Source organism: Dermacentor andersoni, chromosome 1, assembly GCF_023375885.2.
Source record: "Dermacentor andersoni chromosome 1, qqDerAnde1_hic_scaffold, whole genome shotgun sequence".
NCBI classification, from domain to species: domain Eukaryota; kingdom Metazoa; phylum Arthropoda; class Arachnida; order Ixodida; family Ixodidae; genus Dermacentor; species Dermacentor andersoni.
Genome location: NC_092814.1, coordinates 186,389,619 through 186,406,914, shown reverse-complemented (window position 1 = coordinate 186,406,914; position 17,296 = coordinate 186,389,619). Strand labels below are relative to the sequence as shown.

Here is a 17,296-nt window from a genome sequence, read left to right as displayed (position 1 = left end):
TAGAACGTATCCCAGCAGTAAATGTCAGATTGACGTCGCTTTCCTTCACTGTTTAAATAGCTTGCTAACAAACTCTGGTACATTTAATGTCGTTTGGTCTGGCTGTCATGTATAAATGTTTTAGCATGTACATTCATGACCTGCTTTTCTCTTACAGGTCACTTAAGCACAAGTACTACCCTTTTCATGACACAGCATAAAATTGCAGCACTGCCCTCTGCTGTTTTTCATGACACCAACTCACATGTAGGGAAGCAGTGCTTGGCTATGTAGAACTAGTTTTATTTGAAAGCACATATATGCAGGGACTCTATTAGAGTTCTTGCTGTGACTCCAAGCAAAGCTTCAAAAATTTTTGTGACCACTACAAGAAAACATCTAAATTACTGAATTACTGGGTTCCTCATATCATTACACAATAAGAGCCTCATTTACTCTGTGGATGTTATTGCAGTGACTACAATTACATGATAATGAGCTTTTTAGAGTGGAGCTCTTAATAGTCCGTCCCTACGGTGAACGTCGGCATAACCGAGCGAAAGAGCGCCGCGAAGAATGAAAGTGAACACGGAGCACAGTGGTAGATGAAAGAAAGGCCATAGCAAAGAAAGGAAGAGGAAAGTGCAGGAGGAGAGTGCAGTGGAATCATAAGGTGGAAAGCAGAGAAGCAGAGGGGAGACAGCCTACGCATGCACTGAGTTGCCAGCAGCTAAGGCATCCGCAGCTGTGTGGGCGATCTCATCTGCGCTTCTGAGTTGGGGGGGAGGGGGCGCAGGGGTCTGTGAGGTGAGGAGGGTTACGCAAGGGGCGCTGGCAAGCGGCTACGAGTAAGGCTCGATGTGACGCTTCCTTGGGTGTTATCGCCGCTGACACTGGTGACACGACTTCCCTGCGACGAAGGGCCACTCTCGTCAATGGTGGAACGAAAGCGTGAGAAAAACATCGCAGTGCCGCACAAGATGGGCTGTGCGGAAACGATGGCTACGAGATGGTACTAGAGTAGCGTGCGTCGTCTGCTGTGAATCCATGGAGGAAGTAAAAACATAGGAGGGAGCATTACGTCATGCAGCCAGCCTTGGAAAGTGAACGCTCCTTGAAGCCACAGTGGTGGACCAACACGTGACCTCTTGCATTCAGATAACGGAGCAAGAATCGAGATTTGCTGAGACGTTTGGTTCCCAGTAGATATGTCAGGAGTTTTTATTCGGTGCGCGCTTGTTCAGTTGCCCTGCCGTGGCTCTGCCTGCAGAGCGGGAACACTAAAACAAACTGCGCACATTGACGTGCGATTACATGTTAGGCCACCAGGTTTGGCTTCAGTCGTGTTGCGGTATACTACCTCCTATCTTTTTCCTTTCTCCACGTGTGAATCGCACCCATGTGTCACCCATGCGCTGCATCTCGCCATCTCCCGATTAGTGAGGCAGACAAGCCACACTTTGCTCCATTTGGAACATGCCGAACGAGACAGATTGTCCGCGCCAGCCAATATATCGCGAAATGAAAACACGTATAGAGCTGTGCTGAAATATCGAATTATGCAGTATCGTAATCGATGATGAATTTTTTCAGAACATCAAGTAAAATAATTATGGCTTGTTATTTTGAGGCCTTCATCTTGCGCTTACGTACCAAAATTACCAATGACTGACATAATGTGTGAATCAAAATCTTGAACACATTTCATTCTTAACAGAATGCAGTTACCATGAGTAGTAACAGAATTTCTAATTATCTAATCCCCAGTGCACTGCATTTACCTTTACTTTTCAAAAGTTGCCTTGTCCGAGGTGTGAAAATGCTGTAATCCCATCAAAATAAACTAATACATGCACTGTTCACATGTACTGCTTCCTTTCTCTTGCTCTTAAGCGGCAATGACTGTCACATACACGTGGCTTATGCACAGTTTGAGTAGAGAAGCAAGCACTTTACACAAGAAACTGAGGAAACCGCATGTGACCTGAACAAAAGTCGAATGATGAGAAATATATGGCACTGTAGAGGCTGTTGAGTGCATCTTTTATGTATATGGTAAGGGATATTTATTGCGTCTTATGTTCTTTTTTTATTGTTGTTGTTGAGGTGTCACGGTCCGAAGTCAAAGACTGGTAGACAAATATAGTTATGAAAAACTATGATCACAGTATAGTGAAGGGTCCCATTGTATACGAAAATGGCATCAGTAATATTCACTATGAAGTACAGTTAAACCTCAATATAACGAAGTAGGTAAAATCGGCAATTTGCTTCGTTGTATCAAAATTTTATTATATTGAAATTCGACTTCTTATGCAAATAAGTACAGCCGCCGATCAATTTTTGTTACACGTAAAGTGGCCGCAGAATTTTACAAATTATTGTGTAATCGAAAAAGCAAATTCGAATGAGAAAACAATTAATTTTGTCGAATTTGGGAGTCGGCGACGAATGATACGGTTTCATGCTACGTCGACGATATCTTCACAGAGGCGGTACGAATTAAGCGAAGCTAGCCACGCTTTGACGTGCACTCCGCCCCCGCGAGTGATAGCCTCGCCCGCACTGGGACGACGCTATCATAAAGAGCGCCGTTAGTGGGGAGCGATTGCTTCGTCTGTCTCGCTCCAACGGGCCACTGAAACTCGAGATTGTGCAACCTTCAATACTAAACGCGTAGGAAGACAGCTTACATGATGCCACGCCGTCTCGGCACGCCCACTGTTTGCACACGTGGCAGATTACCTCTAAAGCAGGGTGCGCGGCTGCGTATGTGCTCAGCTGTGCTTACAGCGCAGCGCCACAAAACACGACGCAATCACAGCGCCTTAAACAAGAACTCTGCTTACTTTATTCATATCGAACATTATCACTAGCCAACGTGTTAGGCCCATGTATCAGAAAGCACTTATGCACATCAGTGGCTCTTTCAAGACGCTGGCATTTGTGATTGACTCTATCACATCATGTGCGTCTCATTCTTGCGTCCAAAGCATGTGTGACCCAGACCTCTGCTACTTTGTTTCAACGAAAACATTTTGATAAATAATTTTACTGTTACTGTTCCATGTTCTTTTGTTTTATTTAACTATTACCTAATGGAAGAACTTATCCTTCTTTAATTTTTTTATGCTATAATATTAACCAAGTCAAAACGGGTAGCCGGCGCCAGCAAACACTGACAACGCCTCCGTTTATTTTGATGTCAATAAAAAAAGGTTCTCAAATATAGTCTAAACTTGAGATTAGTGAAAGGGCTGTCTGGTGTGCGTGGAAAGGCCATAAGTGAATTAATAATGAAATCAGAACCTTAATAGGACACTTTTACCGAGATTGGAAATCGCAGATGCCAGCAAAGGCCTTGATACATGGGTAGTGATGCCCCATAGCACTTCCCATACGAGCTCGGCATGTCACAACATTTGGCGTGGTATTACTGAGACTAAATAATTCCAAATTATTAGCGGAAACATGCGTAACATTCCAAAATAAACAAAGCTAGGGCAAACATAACTTTTGTTTACATATTATGAGCAGTGTGGATCCGAATGAGCACACATACATTTAATCCTTGGCATTACAATTATATGATTGCATCTATGATTTGGCTGCTGAATTCAAAAACGAGCCTTTAACCTATCTTTTTCTAGTAATAGTAACCTTTCTAGATTAGACGAATAAAGATATACGTTCCAAAAAGCAATCTACAACTCTAGAGTCTCATATGTACAACATTTCTCTTTAGTATTCATTTACTATATATGCGAGCTGTTTGTGAGAGCCACTCACCAGTTTGTACTATTTATCTTTTACAAAGCAACTTTTAGCCACACTGCAGCTATATAGGTAAATGCTGGATGGCTTGAAGGTGAACTGCAATACTCTAGAAAAACCTTGTTGGGTGGCCTCGATTGCATCATCTGATTCTAACTCTCTAGTTCGCTTATTTTTCCCAGCACTTTTCAATAGTTTTATCCATTGATATTGTAGTACTTATGCTATGCCTAATAATTAATTTTCCTAAATAAACCATGTGTAGGTTCCCACCCCATTCATTGCCTCTGAACTTGTAACTTATTGGAGATGGCAGAGTTTAATTGTTGTTGTCTTGCTTCACTTTTTTTCTGTCGTTCTTTCTCATCATTTCTTTTTTCACTTTGTATTCTGCTGATTCGGGAATTTATATGGTAATTGTCAGGCGTTTGCACACCTACTTTGTAGTGCAATGATCTTCGTGTAATATTTACTAGTGTATCTTACAATGCACATTTTTGATGTTTTATTGCAATAGCAATTTGTGGACACTCCAGGCGCATTTCAGCAATCGGCGTCGCCGTCGCCGCGTTATTCCGGAGAATATCCAAGTGCGATAACATCGCGACCGCGCGCTGTATGCTGTGGGCGCAAGTGAAAGCGTGCGAATATTAGCCGAGAAGGATGGTAGCTCGATTTCGCGTGCGCAAGGGTGGAAGGCGGGGGGAGTTAGCGTGCCGTCTTCCATAGCGCGCAATGCACCAGGTAGCTGCTCGAGAACTGCAGGGTCTTGTAAGCGTTGTCGCTTTGCATCGGCCTCCTGTTCCCGCAATGCGGCATCCTCACGGCGGGCACGATGTGCGTCCACTTCTTGCTTGAGAACTGCAGGGGCTAGTCGCCGTTGTCACCTTGCGCCAGCCTCGTCTTCCCGCACTGCGTCATCCTCACATTTTGACGGGCGCATTAGTACTCATGAGCACAACTGTGTTCATTGTAGTGTACAAGTGCTGAACGCGTGTAAATGTAGTCCTGGACGTCTACGGGGGAACTCAAGTTCTCCGGATTGTTAACTCACGTAGGCGCGAATGTAAGCGCGGTACCGGTATTGAAAATTTCCATGTGTATGTAAATACATACGGGCGCAATAACACGGTTTGCATAGATGTTCAACCCGCGACGGTAACGAAGGTATACGGTGGCACTGCTGTGAAAGGTGACCTCTGCGCGGAACGCACTTCGCCGCCTCTCCCTGTGTGTCTGTGGCACAGTAGGCGCAGATATCGCGTGTGCGGGGCAACGTGCGCAACACAGCGCGAAAGAGACACGTGTGTTAGGAAACCACTGGTGTTTCTCTCACAGAAAGAGTACGCCATCTTGAACAAAAACGTCGCAGTTTCGTCCGAAAGGCGAAACAAGAATTGCGATAGCAAATTATTAGACAGCTATAAGAAGTAAGGATACGATAGCTTACACGTAAACATTCGCTTACTAACGAAATTAACAAGCACAGTGTCACGCGTGCACAGGCAAACATACATACTTCGCACTCGATGGACACGGACACGCTGTCAGAACGCTCCGTGAGGAAGAGCAGAGCAGCAGCGAGCGAATCGCCCCTTCGCGTTGCCTCTCGTTTCAACGCGAACTAAGTGGCGAGAACACAGTGCACACGAAGCCATCAGTGCACGTCGCGCCTAGGCTTTGTGCCCACCGCAGATTACTTTCAAGATAGGGAGTAAAACGCCCCCCTCCCCGGCTGATGCCTTGCGCGCGATAGAAGATGGCGCGCAACCTCCCCGCCTTCCTCTCTTTCACGCCCGTGATCAAGCCACCATTCTTTTCGGCTCACCCTCGCACGCTTTCACTCGCAACAACTGTATGCGACGTGCGGCCGCGATCTTATCGCACTTGGACTTTATGCGGAAGATCACACCGACACAGACGGTGAAAATTTGCCTGGATCGTGTCCATATGATTGCTATCGCAATAAAACAAATTCGCTGTTACAACGTGTCCCCATTGATTGGTCTACGGCCGCTAAAGCGGCGTCTACCTAAAGTCCCCTCTCCCGTTTTACTTGCTTCCTGTGCTTCACCACCGGGCGGTGTTGAAGCACAGGAAAAAAGAACAGCAGTGCAGAAGTAAAAAAAATAAAACAGACTATGGGGTTCTACGTGCCAAAACCACTTTCTGATTATGAGGAACGCCGTAGTGGAGGACTCCGGAAATTTCGACCACCTGGGGTTCTTTAACGTGCACCTAAATCTAAGTACACGGGTGTTTTCGCATTTCGCCCCCATCGAAATGCGGCCGCCGTGGCCGGGATTCGATCCCGCGACCTCGTGCTCAGCAGCTCAACACCATAGCTACTGAGCAACCACGGCGGGTCAGAAGGTCAAGGTAGAAATAATATAATTCAAGAATCTTAACGAGAAAAAACAAATCGGTCCACCAAGTGTCAACGATAAAGAAGACAACGCTGACGTACCTCGCGCGAGTCCTGCTTGGTCCAAGCGAACTCGTTCCATTTACCAAAAGTGCCATAAAGCTGCTTTGCCTCATCATGTCTATATCCACGGCGGTCACCCTTAAAGGAGGACACCGCAATGTCATTAATTTTGACTACATTGGCGATAATTACGCCAGTACCATTAATTTTATTTAATTTACGATTAATAATAGCTTCTTGTCTCGTTGAGGCTTACATTCTTATAACTCTTGCGACTTACTTTGATGCCGTAGAGGGGCGAAAAGGCCTTTCTTTTCTTTAAGTAGTTACAAGATACCCAGATCCCAAACACGCCAAATCCGCGTGAAGTCTGCTAAAAAGACCTTGTTTTCAAAAAGTCGCAGTTTTGTCCGGAAGGCGAATCATTGATTGGGATAGCAAAGTATTAGACAGCTCTACCCAGAAAGGTTAGTAGTTTTATTAGCTGTATGAAGTGCTGTTAACATTCGCTTACTAACTAAACAAGCATGGTGCTACGCGCGCACAAGCAAACATTAACACTCGCTGTCGGAACGCAGGCGTGGTGAAGAGCGGAAGCAATGTCAAGCAAACTCCCCTATGTGCTGCCTCTTGCTTCAACGTTAACCAGGCGCGCGAGAACACAGCATACGCATCCATCAGCTACCTCGGGTCGGATAGCCTTCGAACCCACCGCAGATTACTTCCAAGATAGGACGCGCGGCCTCGCGCGGCCTCGCTCAGCCTCGCCCAGCCTCGCCATGCGCATCCGCGGCCAGAGTAGAAACGGAGACAGCCTCCCTCTCCTACTAGCGTGCTCGAAAAGTCGGCGCATGCCCTCCCCGCCTTCCTCCCTTACGCGCGCAAAAATACGCCGCACCAAACCACCATCCTTCTCGGCTCAGCCGACCATGCTTTCTCCTCCACCTAGCGCGTGCACATCTCTCCGCTCACTCCTTGCGAGAGCTAAATGTCAGTGCGCACCCTCCTTGCCTTCCTCCGCGCGCGCGATAAGACGCCGCCGTACCAAGCCACCATCCTTCTCGGCTCAGGCACCCTCGCATGCTTTCCCTCGCACGTGCAGCATACGCCACGCGGCCGCGATGTTATCACATTTTGACTTTATGTGGAACCTCACGGCGACGGCAGAAATCCACCTGTGAGCACAATGTGAAGTCTGTGATGACCACTATGCTGTGAAGCGCAATCACAATGTAGCGACTACCAATGTGAAAGTATCCGTTGGTTCACCATATTCGCGGCGCCTATACGTCGTACAGCGAGTATCAGTAACGCCTTTTAGATAGCACAAGGCGGGTGCACTTCCATCTGTGACGTCATACTTGCTTGCCCGACTGCCGTATAATCTAATGTGGACGCTCCCGAGTAAGCCGCAGCGATTTTGACATCACCGCTTTCGTCACTCCGGACTCGGCAATGGAAATTTTGATCTAAGTAGCATGGTGTCATAAAGCAGAGTGCACAGGCCTGCTAGCAAGGACGCGCTGGTTTCGGCCGCTTACGCATCTAAGTCCCATACCGGCGTGTCTTATGCAACCGTCGGTACATATTTTCTGGAGGCCAATGACCTGCGCCCAGAAACAAGTATTTTCAATGCCGAGGCGTGTACAGTACCTTCGGCTGTCAAACAATTAAAAAAAAAACTTTTAAAATCCGTTGCATTCACAGGCTCTTTAAGCGTCGTGAAACCTCTAACGTCATTTCATAAACAAGAATTCTGTGCTCAATGAGCTATATACAGTTCTGTGTACAACATATATGTATATGTCTAACCAGCATGGCGCTATATGCTGGGTGCCTGCAGGCACCGAGGGCAACATGGTTGCCGATGAAATAGTCGCATCCATCGCAAATAATCCTATTAATACATCCACAGCTATCCCTGCCACAGATCTCGAACATTTCCTGGGAAGGAAACTGAAGCTACTGGCAGCGCTCATGGGGCACTCCAACATCTAATAAGCTGAATGTTATTAAGCCATAGTTACGATATTGGGCGCCTGTAAAAAACAAACAAACAAAAACGAACTGAGGTCAACATTTGTAGATAAGATTCGGGCGCACCTGTTCACCGGTGACGACCCACCTACCTATGGTACATGTGGGGAGACGTTGACTGTCCTCCCCGTATTGTTGGAATGTCTGAAATGTCGTGGAATAGAAGCTCAAATAAAATAAAAGAAAATTTTATACCGTCGGCAAATTACACTTCATCCAGCTATGTTGCTTACGAATGGCCCTCTTTTTTTATAGCAAATCAGTTTTAGCTTTGTTAAACGACGTCTGTTTAATGCATGTTATACACAAAAGCGATACGTTGCACAGTCTTTTATCGGAGCCTTCTGCTGAGCTTGTAGCATTTAGAGCGCATGCGTTCCTGCCCTTGCGTGCAAGGGCCCGCGTGAGGAATTAGTGCTGCTTGAATTTTAATCTTATAAGTTCACACTATATATTCTGTATTGATACCTCACCTCACATGTCATTAATACATATGCAGTATAACTTACGCACTTTACAGAGAATATTTGTGGACCTATACAGCCAAGTTACATCCATACCATTTTTCACTGTCTGCACCATCGATTATATCATACCATTTCATAGCGCTCTTTGGCCATCATCGGCCCTTACGCCACAAAACCCCATACAACATCATCAATATAATTGCACGCAGAAAAAACTATAGATGCCCATTAGCCTCATTTTCCTGAAGTGGCTTCAACTAACGCAGGCAAATATAATCATTTCAAATGGAGCGTAAATAGACTGCAGCAAATGACTATCGACTAATAGTCCAACCTTACTACCGACGCGTATGGTGCAGTTTCAAAACATGTGGGAGAGATAAAATGCATTGTTTATTGGTTTTCAGGAGTTACAAACAAGGTTATCAGCGTACAGGTCACCAACCCGCACAAATGTGCTCTGCGTGAAGCAATTACTAGGCTATTTAAGCGTAGCAGGAAAATATGCGGCCGAACCAGCCACCGCCAGCTTGCGCCTTTACTTCTGCTAGCTAATCCGTGGAGTTTAGTATACGCTATGCAAATCAGCTCGCGCATAAAATTGACACGGCGACAGTAATACGATTAGGTATGCTAAAGAATAGAAGGGCGTACCGTATACGTACGTCTGCCACGACTTCGCATGCGCGGAGCTTAGCGGGCTCCGGTATAAGTTTACCGGAGCGCAACAACATCACAGCACCGAGGCTTCTCGCTTCATCCTAATTCGCCCTTGATAGTCGCTCTCAGTCGAGACAGCAAGAAATAAATGTGAAAATCGGTTATCGCTTAGTCTTTCATCCCACGCTGAGGATAAAGTATACGGGCTTTTTTTTCTCGTTATTCTTCATATGGATTGTTTGTTCTGACGCACAATCATCATCATCAACAGCATCGTGTCGTACCGTGGGTCAAGGGATGTGACGTGTGCCGCGTAATCTGGGTACGTGTATGTACTGTTCGGTGAGCGTAATGGCTCCTCGCAAGGTACGAACCGCCGCTGAATAAGCGAATCGCAGAGCTACGCGCGCGGCTGCGAGCAGGCCACGTTGGGCTCCGCAGACCGCTGTGAAGAGAGCGACGTCGGGCGGACAGTTCAGGTTGTTCTCGTGAAAACGACTCGAAGAGACTTCGCCGCGAAGACCTTCTAGTGCGTGCCTCCGAAAATGGACCTAATATGGAGCCGCGCTCCTCCGCTTTACGCTGTGATTGTGCTGCGTTGCCGCGCAGGCCTGTGACAATATTTCAATACACTGCGTAAGAATAAACAAGTTATCATCCAGACGTCTACCGATTCTGAAGCCAATCTGAAGTTCTCCCAATATGCCATTATGTTCTTTGCTTGTTTGCAGTTTTAACTTAATGGCCTGCTTTTCTAACCCGTATATTACCTATGTAATGGTCAACGGTCTGTATGAGTGAATTTTATCTTTTTTCCCCTTACCTTTATAAATTAAGTTTATTCTACTTTGTCACCAACTGTCTGGTATTCGCCTATCTTGTAAGTTCTTTTTTTTTTCTACTGCTTTTAACAGTGCTTGCTTACTTTTTGGTCCTAATCTAACGGGAACCTCGTCTAACCCAGTGGCTGTGCAATTAGGAATTTTCTTTTTAGCCTTCTTCCAGTTGAAACAGCTCAATACCAGCTCCTTTTCCATCTGCTTCTCGTTCATTCTCCTTTTTTTTTTCATCAGAAACTACCTCGGCATTACCTTGAAATGATTCGGCTGTTATTTTTCGTATGTAATTTATTGCCGCGTCGATCCCATTCTACTTTGTTTCCATCTTCGTCTACAATATGTTGTATTGTACCAGACTTCCTGTCTGATAAGTTAATGTGGTTCCAAAATATTCTAGGTGCGGCCTTCTTTTTCTCACGTATTTCTGACAACTAACGTTCAATTTCACCTTTTATCTTTGCTTGAACCTGTATTTGAACCATAGGTTTTTATCCCGGTATATTTCCCATTTTATGTCTACTTCATCCTGTGGCAACTGCGTTTTTTTTTTCTTTTAGCCTGCCTACGCTCTCGTGATACTTTCTGTCTTTCATCGATCGCTTCCCTATCTCCTTGTCCTACAAGCTTTTCAGTTTCCTTTTTCCTTTCCAACGAACATGTTTCTTTTGTATGCTCATTTCTCTCGTCATTACACTTAGAAACTCACTATATTCCCACTTTTTGCTGAACCATTTGCCAAGTTCTTTCTCAACTCTTGTGACTGATTAGTTATTTGCTCATCATTCAAATTTGGACTGGTCATTCTTCGCTCCTTGCTCTTTTTCCCAACTACATATCCCATTGTCAATATGATGTGTTTATAGTCACTCCCTATGTTGCTATACCCTTTCTTGCCAGTGACCATTTCTCTGAACTTATAATAAATTACTTGTGTCATCAGACAGTAATCAATGGCCGAGTGTCTATTTCCGACTTCCCATGTGATCTGGCCATCACATTTAGCCCCGTATTAACGATAGTGAAGTTGCGTTGCTCACAAACATCTAGCATGAACTTCCCGTTGTTGTCGGTATAACCATCTAGACCCTGTCTGTGGGCATTCATGTCACCTAACAGGATAATTGCGGAATCATTCCCGAAACTCTTAATACCAGCACTTAGGGATTCCACTAACACTTGATTCTTCTCTTCACAATTTTTTCCTGTCCATAAATACCTTACGCCCAGCCAAGTTTTCTTTCCACTCACTGTGCCTGATAAAAAAGATGTTCTTGACATTTGGAATTTATATACTCTTTCCTATTTGGCTTTCTAATGTATGATCATTCCGACTTCCCCTCCATTTCTTTCCGATTTAGTTCTGTTGCACCCTTTCCAAACGTAATTCGCAATCATTGGTGGCTCTTCTAAGTCTCTAAGGTGCGTTTCTCTAACCGCATACACACCTATTTGTTCTCTACTTAACTGCTCCTCAATCTCTAAGCACTTCTCTTTTCGTCTCCCTCCCTGCATGTCTATGTAGCCTATTGCACGACGAGCTCTCTTCTTTCTTCTTCTCCTCGTTTTTCTGTTGTTGACGGTGATGCTAGTCTCAGGTTCCCAAGGGACCTTCTTCTTTATTACTATTTAACCTGGCATCCTGAGCCCCCGTGGGCCGCCCAATAAAACAATTTTGTGACCAGCAAGTCGTCAGATCACTTCTCGTCCAAGCCTGTGATTGAATTCCAGCTTGTTGAAAACCACAATGCATTCTCAATTCCCTGTTTAGTTCCACAACCTCGAAAACTTAATATCGCTCACTCTTCATATCGTCTCATTAACTACCGCAACCGCTCTTTGTACGTAAGTGTCACGTACAGGTACCTCCGGTACCGTGCACTCCACATTCTGCACTCGAGGGGACATCTCGCGCAAGTCGTCTACACCCTTCGCCAAACGCTGGGCTAGTCCTGACCCTTTGCTGTTTAGCACGCCATTAGGCCGCCCGCTATTACTACAAGGTTGCGTCCCCGTGCGTTCTTCGCGAGCTTTTCTCTAGCTCGCTACATGAAATAGCCCAATGTCTGCCATGCAAACGTCCCTACTGACACTTTTTTGTCGTCTTTCACGCTCTCTACAATCGCCTCGAAGCACCTAGTCAGATGTGAGTCACCGGCGATTATCACCTTTTCACTGTCTCTAACTGACGAGGCCTCTTCCTGCTTCCCTTTTTCATCCTTTACCGCGTGATTCGGTTTTGACACGGGACATTGACCCTTTCGTTCCTGCTTTCTCTTTGTGGTATAGCTTCAAGGTAGTTGAACTTCCTTCCAGCTGCTCAAACCGCACGTTCCACGCATTCCACGCGCTTTGTCTGCACTTTCGGTCCTGTCACGCCTGGAGACGGCGTTCCATCGTCACTATCATTTTCGTTCGTTATGGCGGCTCTGTTAATATTTTTAATCGCTCGCTCAAAGTCTTTCTTCTACCCCTTTCCTTGCATCGCGCTCCAAATTGAGCTCCTTTTTGAGCTCTTCGACCCGTTTCAGAAGCTAAGGTTGCTAGAACTTCTAGCCACCCTACAGAAGCTGGACATCCTGCATTTTCTCTAGTCTAACATCGACATCACAGTGTCTGCTGATCGACTCGATTTCCTTTCCATTCTCATCCTTCCGCTCGTCTACCTTGAGGGACTCCCCGCACGCTGCACGATTTACCACCTTTCTTGCCATATGTTGCATTTAGCTTTATCTAATGCTAAAACCGATTCTTTCAAAGCACGTACCTACCAGCAAAAGCCGATAAGCACAGAACCTGATGGAAGAAGAAGAAGCGCCGAGCAGTGAAGACGTGGAAGCATCGGCTCCGTTTCTTTTTCCATGCTCCGCTCGCCAATTTTGAGAGTGCAACGAAAAGAAGCATACCACTGGATCCACGAAGCGACGGCGAATCTACTGACACCAAGATTCGAGGTGGGGCTTGTTTCTTCACAATTTTACGGAACGTTTTCTGCTCCTTAGTGAGGAGTAGGGCCTTTGTTGGGCCTAGTAAGCCCACCTGACCACAGCCATGGCGGATAAAAACATGGAAGATGAAGATTTTGCTGGAAATGAAGGAAACAATGATCAGGACGATTACGGCTGGCAAGTAGTGGCTGGCCGAAGATCACGAGCTAGCACAAAGGCTGTGGATGAGGAGAGCACATTGCCACGTAATCAGCGATAGCATGGAGTCAAGGGAACTGCCGTCGGTGGAATGGTCAAGAATCGGATTATAAAAGCTTCGAGGATGCCTCAACTGCCTGAGGAGCACAGAAAGATCATTATACGACCTCGAGGAGGGCTCAATTTGAACAAAGTGAGCACCACCACGATTGGTTCGGCAGTTATCGAGGCGTCCGGCCTAACGGAAGAGGAGGGCCGTGAAGGTTGTCTGCCCAAACGTCACTTAGGAAAATTGACTTAGGAATTAGGAAAATTGAGACGCGAGGGGATGACGACGATGAGCATCTACCATCGGAGGCGGATAGTATAAAGTCCATTCCTGGATTGTCGGGGGCCATCACAAAGAGGAAAGTAGCGGGTAATAGAAAGGCAGCCTCACCTAATAACAATGGACAGTAATCATGGATTTAACGTGTGGTAATGGAATTGTCGCGGGTTCCAACACAAAAAAGCAGCACTGCGACAGGTGATCAGGTCATGTGAGGCCAGGCCAAAAGTAATTATGCTGCAGGAAACCTTAGCGGACGAAATTATGCTTACTGGGTACAAAGTTATGTGTAGAGACAAAAAAACGGGGAGGGGTTGGCGACCCTCATTGACAAAAAGTTTCCATACATTGAGCCTGATATTCATATTAGACATTCCAGGTTCGAATTTATTCTAATTGAGATAATACTTAAAAGGAACAGAGGTAAGACGCAAAGAATCTTCGGTTTGAATATTTACAGCAGTCCTAACGACATGAGACAGAGGTTTAGAGCACTCTTCAACAAGGTGCTTTCGGGGCCCAAAAACTCCCCGCTCATTATTGGAGGGGACTTTAATGCTCCCTATCACACATGGGGATACACTTGGAACACAAAGAAGGGAGAGGAGCTATGGAGTCTCGCCATGGATCTGGGGTTATGCTTGATTACTGATCCGGCGTATCCCACCCGTTGTGGCACGTCCACAAGCAGGGACTCCACACCAGATCTTACTTTTGTAAGCAGCTCAAGAGGTGCCAATTGGGAAAATTCAAACATGGATCTCGGGAGCGATCATTACATCATACACATAACCATACGCATACCGAGACAGGAAACTAGAATCTTCAAATTCACTGATTGGGGTCAGTTCAGAAAAATCAGGGCGAACATAAGGAAAGTGGGGCCTCTAGATGCCAAGCAGGATCCCCTTCAGACCTGGGTCATGCAGCTCAGAGAGGACGTCAAAGAGGCCACTAAAGAAATCAGGACAGAGGAAAATATTGAGGCTATGGACAGCAGGCTGGCGCATCTGATTGAGGCCAAAAAGTCTATATTACAGAGATGGAAAACGCAGAGACTTAACAGAAGGCTAAGGAAAAAAATAGCGCAATTAGACAGAGAAATTGACGGACGGACGGAAAAAACTCTAATGGAAAAAGGACCTGCGAGGTTGCCAGCCCGGGCTCAGGCCACCCCGGCATTGTGTGCGGTGAGGCATAGCCTTTCCACCGCTGCCCGGGCCCGCTGATAGCCCATAATTGGTCGTGTAGTTCTGAGCTAGTCAGAGCGCTTAGCCATCGCTCATCGAGAAGGTCCGGTTCTATCTTGTCCTCTACGTATACTGAACTGATCTGTGTGCACTTCCACAAGATGTGTGCCATGTCTGCGTGTTCGTGTTTGCAGAGCTTGCAGCTTGCGTCTGGATATTGTGTTGAATTTATTCTGTTTAAGTGTACTGGGTTTCGGAACGTTCTGGTTTGCAATCTTCTCCAATCTGTTTCATGAGACCTGTCGAGTTGTTTGTGGGGTTGTGGGTATGCTTCTCTTTGTTTCGTGTAGTGTGTCAGTATGGTCGTGGTACGTGACCAGTCTGTCCCTGTCGTCTTTTATCGCTTCTTCGTCGTCGTCGCCTCCTCCGTCTTCTCCTCCGTCTTCTCCATCGCCTCCGCCGCAGTCCTTCCCCCTTCCCCGGGGGTTGCGGGGTGTTGGGCCGTCACTGTCCGTGCCGCGGCGGGTTAGTTTTCGCGCGACTCGGTGGGCCTTCTCGTTGAAGTTGGGAGGGGCATTCATGGTAACTTCTCCCATATGTGCCGGGATCCATTTGAGGTATTTGGGTGTAATTGTGCCGTTCTTAAAGTCTTCTGCTCTGTGGTTCAGGATTTTGGCCGCCTCGGTGGAGACCCAGCCCTTTGTGAAATTCCTAATAGCCGCCTTGGAGTCGCTGATTATTGTTCTGTATTGTTGCCGACCACTGATTATAGCCAATGCAATTGCCGTTTCTTCCGCTGCCTCCGCTGATTATAGCCAATGCGATTGCCGTTTCTTCCGCTGCCTCCGACGATCTAGTCCTTACGGAGCCTGCAGTCACGGTCTTTCCTTTCGTGCATACGACCGCCATTGCGAAGAGGGAGTTACCTTTGTCAGCGCCGACACCACCATTGTCGTCCCTGTTTCGGGGGTACCGCGCGGCGTCTACGAAGAGCACCCCCTCCCGCGCGCCGAGGTTTTTGAGAATCGTTTTCGTGCGGCATTTTCTTCTCTCGACATTGTGCACGGGGTGCATGTTCTTCGGGATATTTTCTGTGTTAATTGCGGCTCGGACGTCTGGGTGAATCTGCATCTTGGGGCCGTTCATTCCGTGGTAGTTTATGCCGATCTTTTCCATGATTTCTCTGCCCGCCTTGGTTCCGGAGAGTCTTTCGAGTTGCGCTATTCTCTGTGCTTCTGCGATCTCCTCCAGCGTGTTATGCACCCCGAGTTGTAGTAACCTTTCGTTTCTTGTGTATGGGGGGAGACCCAGTGCTGTTCTGTACGCTTTTCTAATGAGCGCGTCGATCCTGTCTTTCTCGGCCTTGTTCCAGTGGACGAATGCCGCCACGTACGCGACGTGGCAGATCGCGAAGGCCTGAACGAGCCGTACGACGTTTCTTTCTTTAATGCCCCTCCTGTTGTTGGAGACTCTCTGTATTAGCCGAATGGCCGCCGTGATTTTCTTTTCCAGGCGTGTTATAGTTTCCGTGTTTGTTCCCCTGGCTTCGATCCAGAGACCCAGGACTCTAATCTTTTAGACCATGGGTATCTCCGTGCCTTTCCTCGTGGTTAATCTGATACCCCTTTTGTGTAGTTCCGCTACGTCTCTGGACGGTTTGCCGAACCTCCTGGGGCGGTAGAGCAGCAAAAATTTATGATCACTCAAAGACCCTCGTGAAGCAACATTTGGATGAGATCTGTAATTCGGCTGATGGTAGACTCAAATGTGGAGGTAGCTAGAACCCCCTCAAGCACTTGCTCAACGAGAATGAAACAAGGACAAGCAAGAGAACAGCTATATCTAAGTTGGTTCATCAGGAAAGCCAAGATAAAACACAGAACGATATCATGGATAGTCTCGCAGCCAAATATCTCCCACTTAAACAACCAAACGAAGAAGACGAGAGCCCCGAATATACGGGAGGCATATGTGAAGAACTTGACCGGGACTTCACTGAGAGTGAAGTGAAGGCGGCTCTTTACAGTCTTAATAGTAGATCGGCGGCTGGACCTGACGGAATAACTAACAAGATATTAAGAAATCTGGATGATGAATCAATTTCTTATCTAACTGAACATTTCAATGAATGTTGGAGAAAAGGGGTATACTCAGAGGAATAGAGGGTGGCCAATACTATCCTCATAGCAAAGCCAGGAAAACAACTCACTCTGGACAACCTCCGTCCTATTTCCTTAACGTCTTGTCTAGGCAAAGCTATGAAACATGTCATCCTAAATCGACTCACTAAATACGTTGAGCAGAACGACATCCTCCCATACAACTTGATCGGCTTTCGTCCCGGGCTGTCAACTCAGGATGCTATGCTGCTGATCAAACACCAACTTATAGAGGCCAGCCCAGCGCATACGAAAGCTCTTTTGGGATTGGATGTGGAAAAAGCTTTTGATC

At 46.5% G+C, this 17,296-nt stretch overlaps 1 protein-coding gene and 1 long non-coding RNA gene across 2 annotated transcripts in view; one reads left to right on the top strand and one right to left on the bottom strand.

The window, feature by feature from the left end:
* The window catches only part of LOC126547093 (aldo-keto reductase family 1 member B1-like), a 57,621-nt gene extending 55,780 nt beyond the window's left edge, over positions 1 to 1,841 (top strand). The window contains exon 11 of the mRNA XM_050194955.3: positions 158 to 1,841. Coding sequence (XP_050050912.1) covers positions 158 to 200 — 43 coding nt within the window. The 3' untranslated portion in view covers positions 201 to 1,841. The remainder of the gene's footprint in view (positions 1 to 157) is intronic.
* LOC140218645 (uncharacterized) overlaps positions 1 to 17,296 on the bottom strand; it is a 163,558-nt gene that overhangs the window by 14,028 nt on the left and 132,234 nt on the right. Inside the window, exon 2 of the long non-coding RNA XR_011894864.1 lies at positions 6,221 to 6,319. This is a non-coding gene — a long non-coding RNA (uncharacterized lncRNA). The remainder of the gene's footprint in view (positions 1 to 6,220; positions 6,320 to 17,296) is intronic.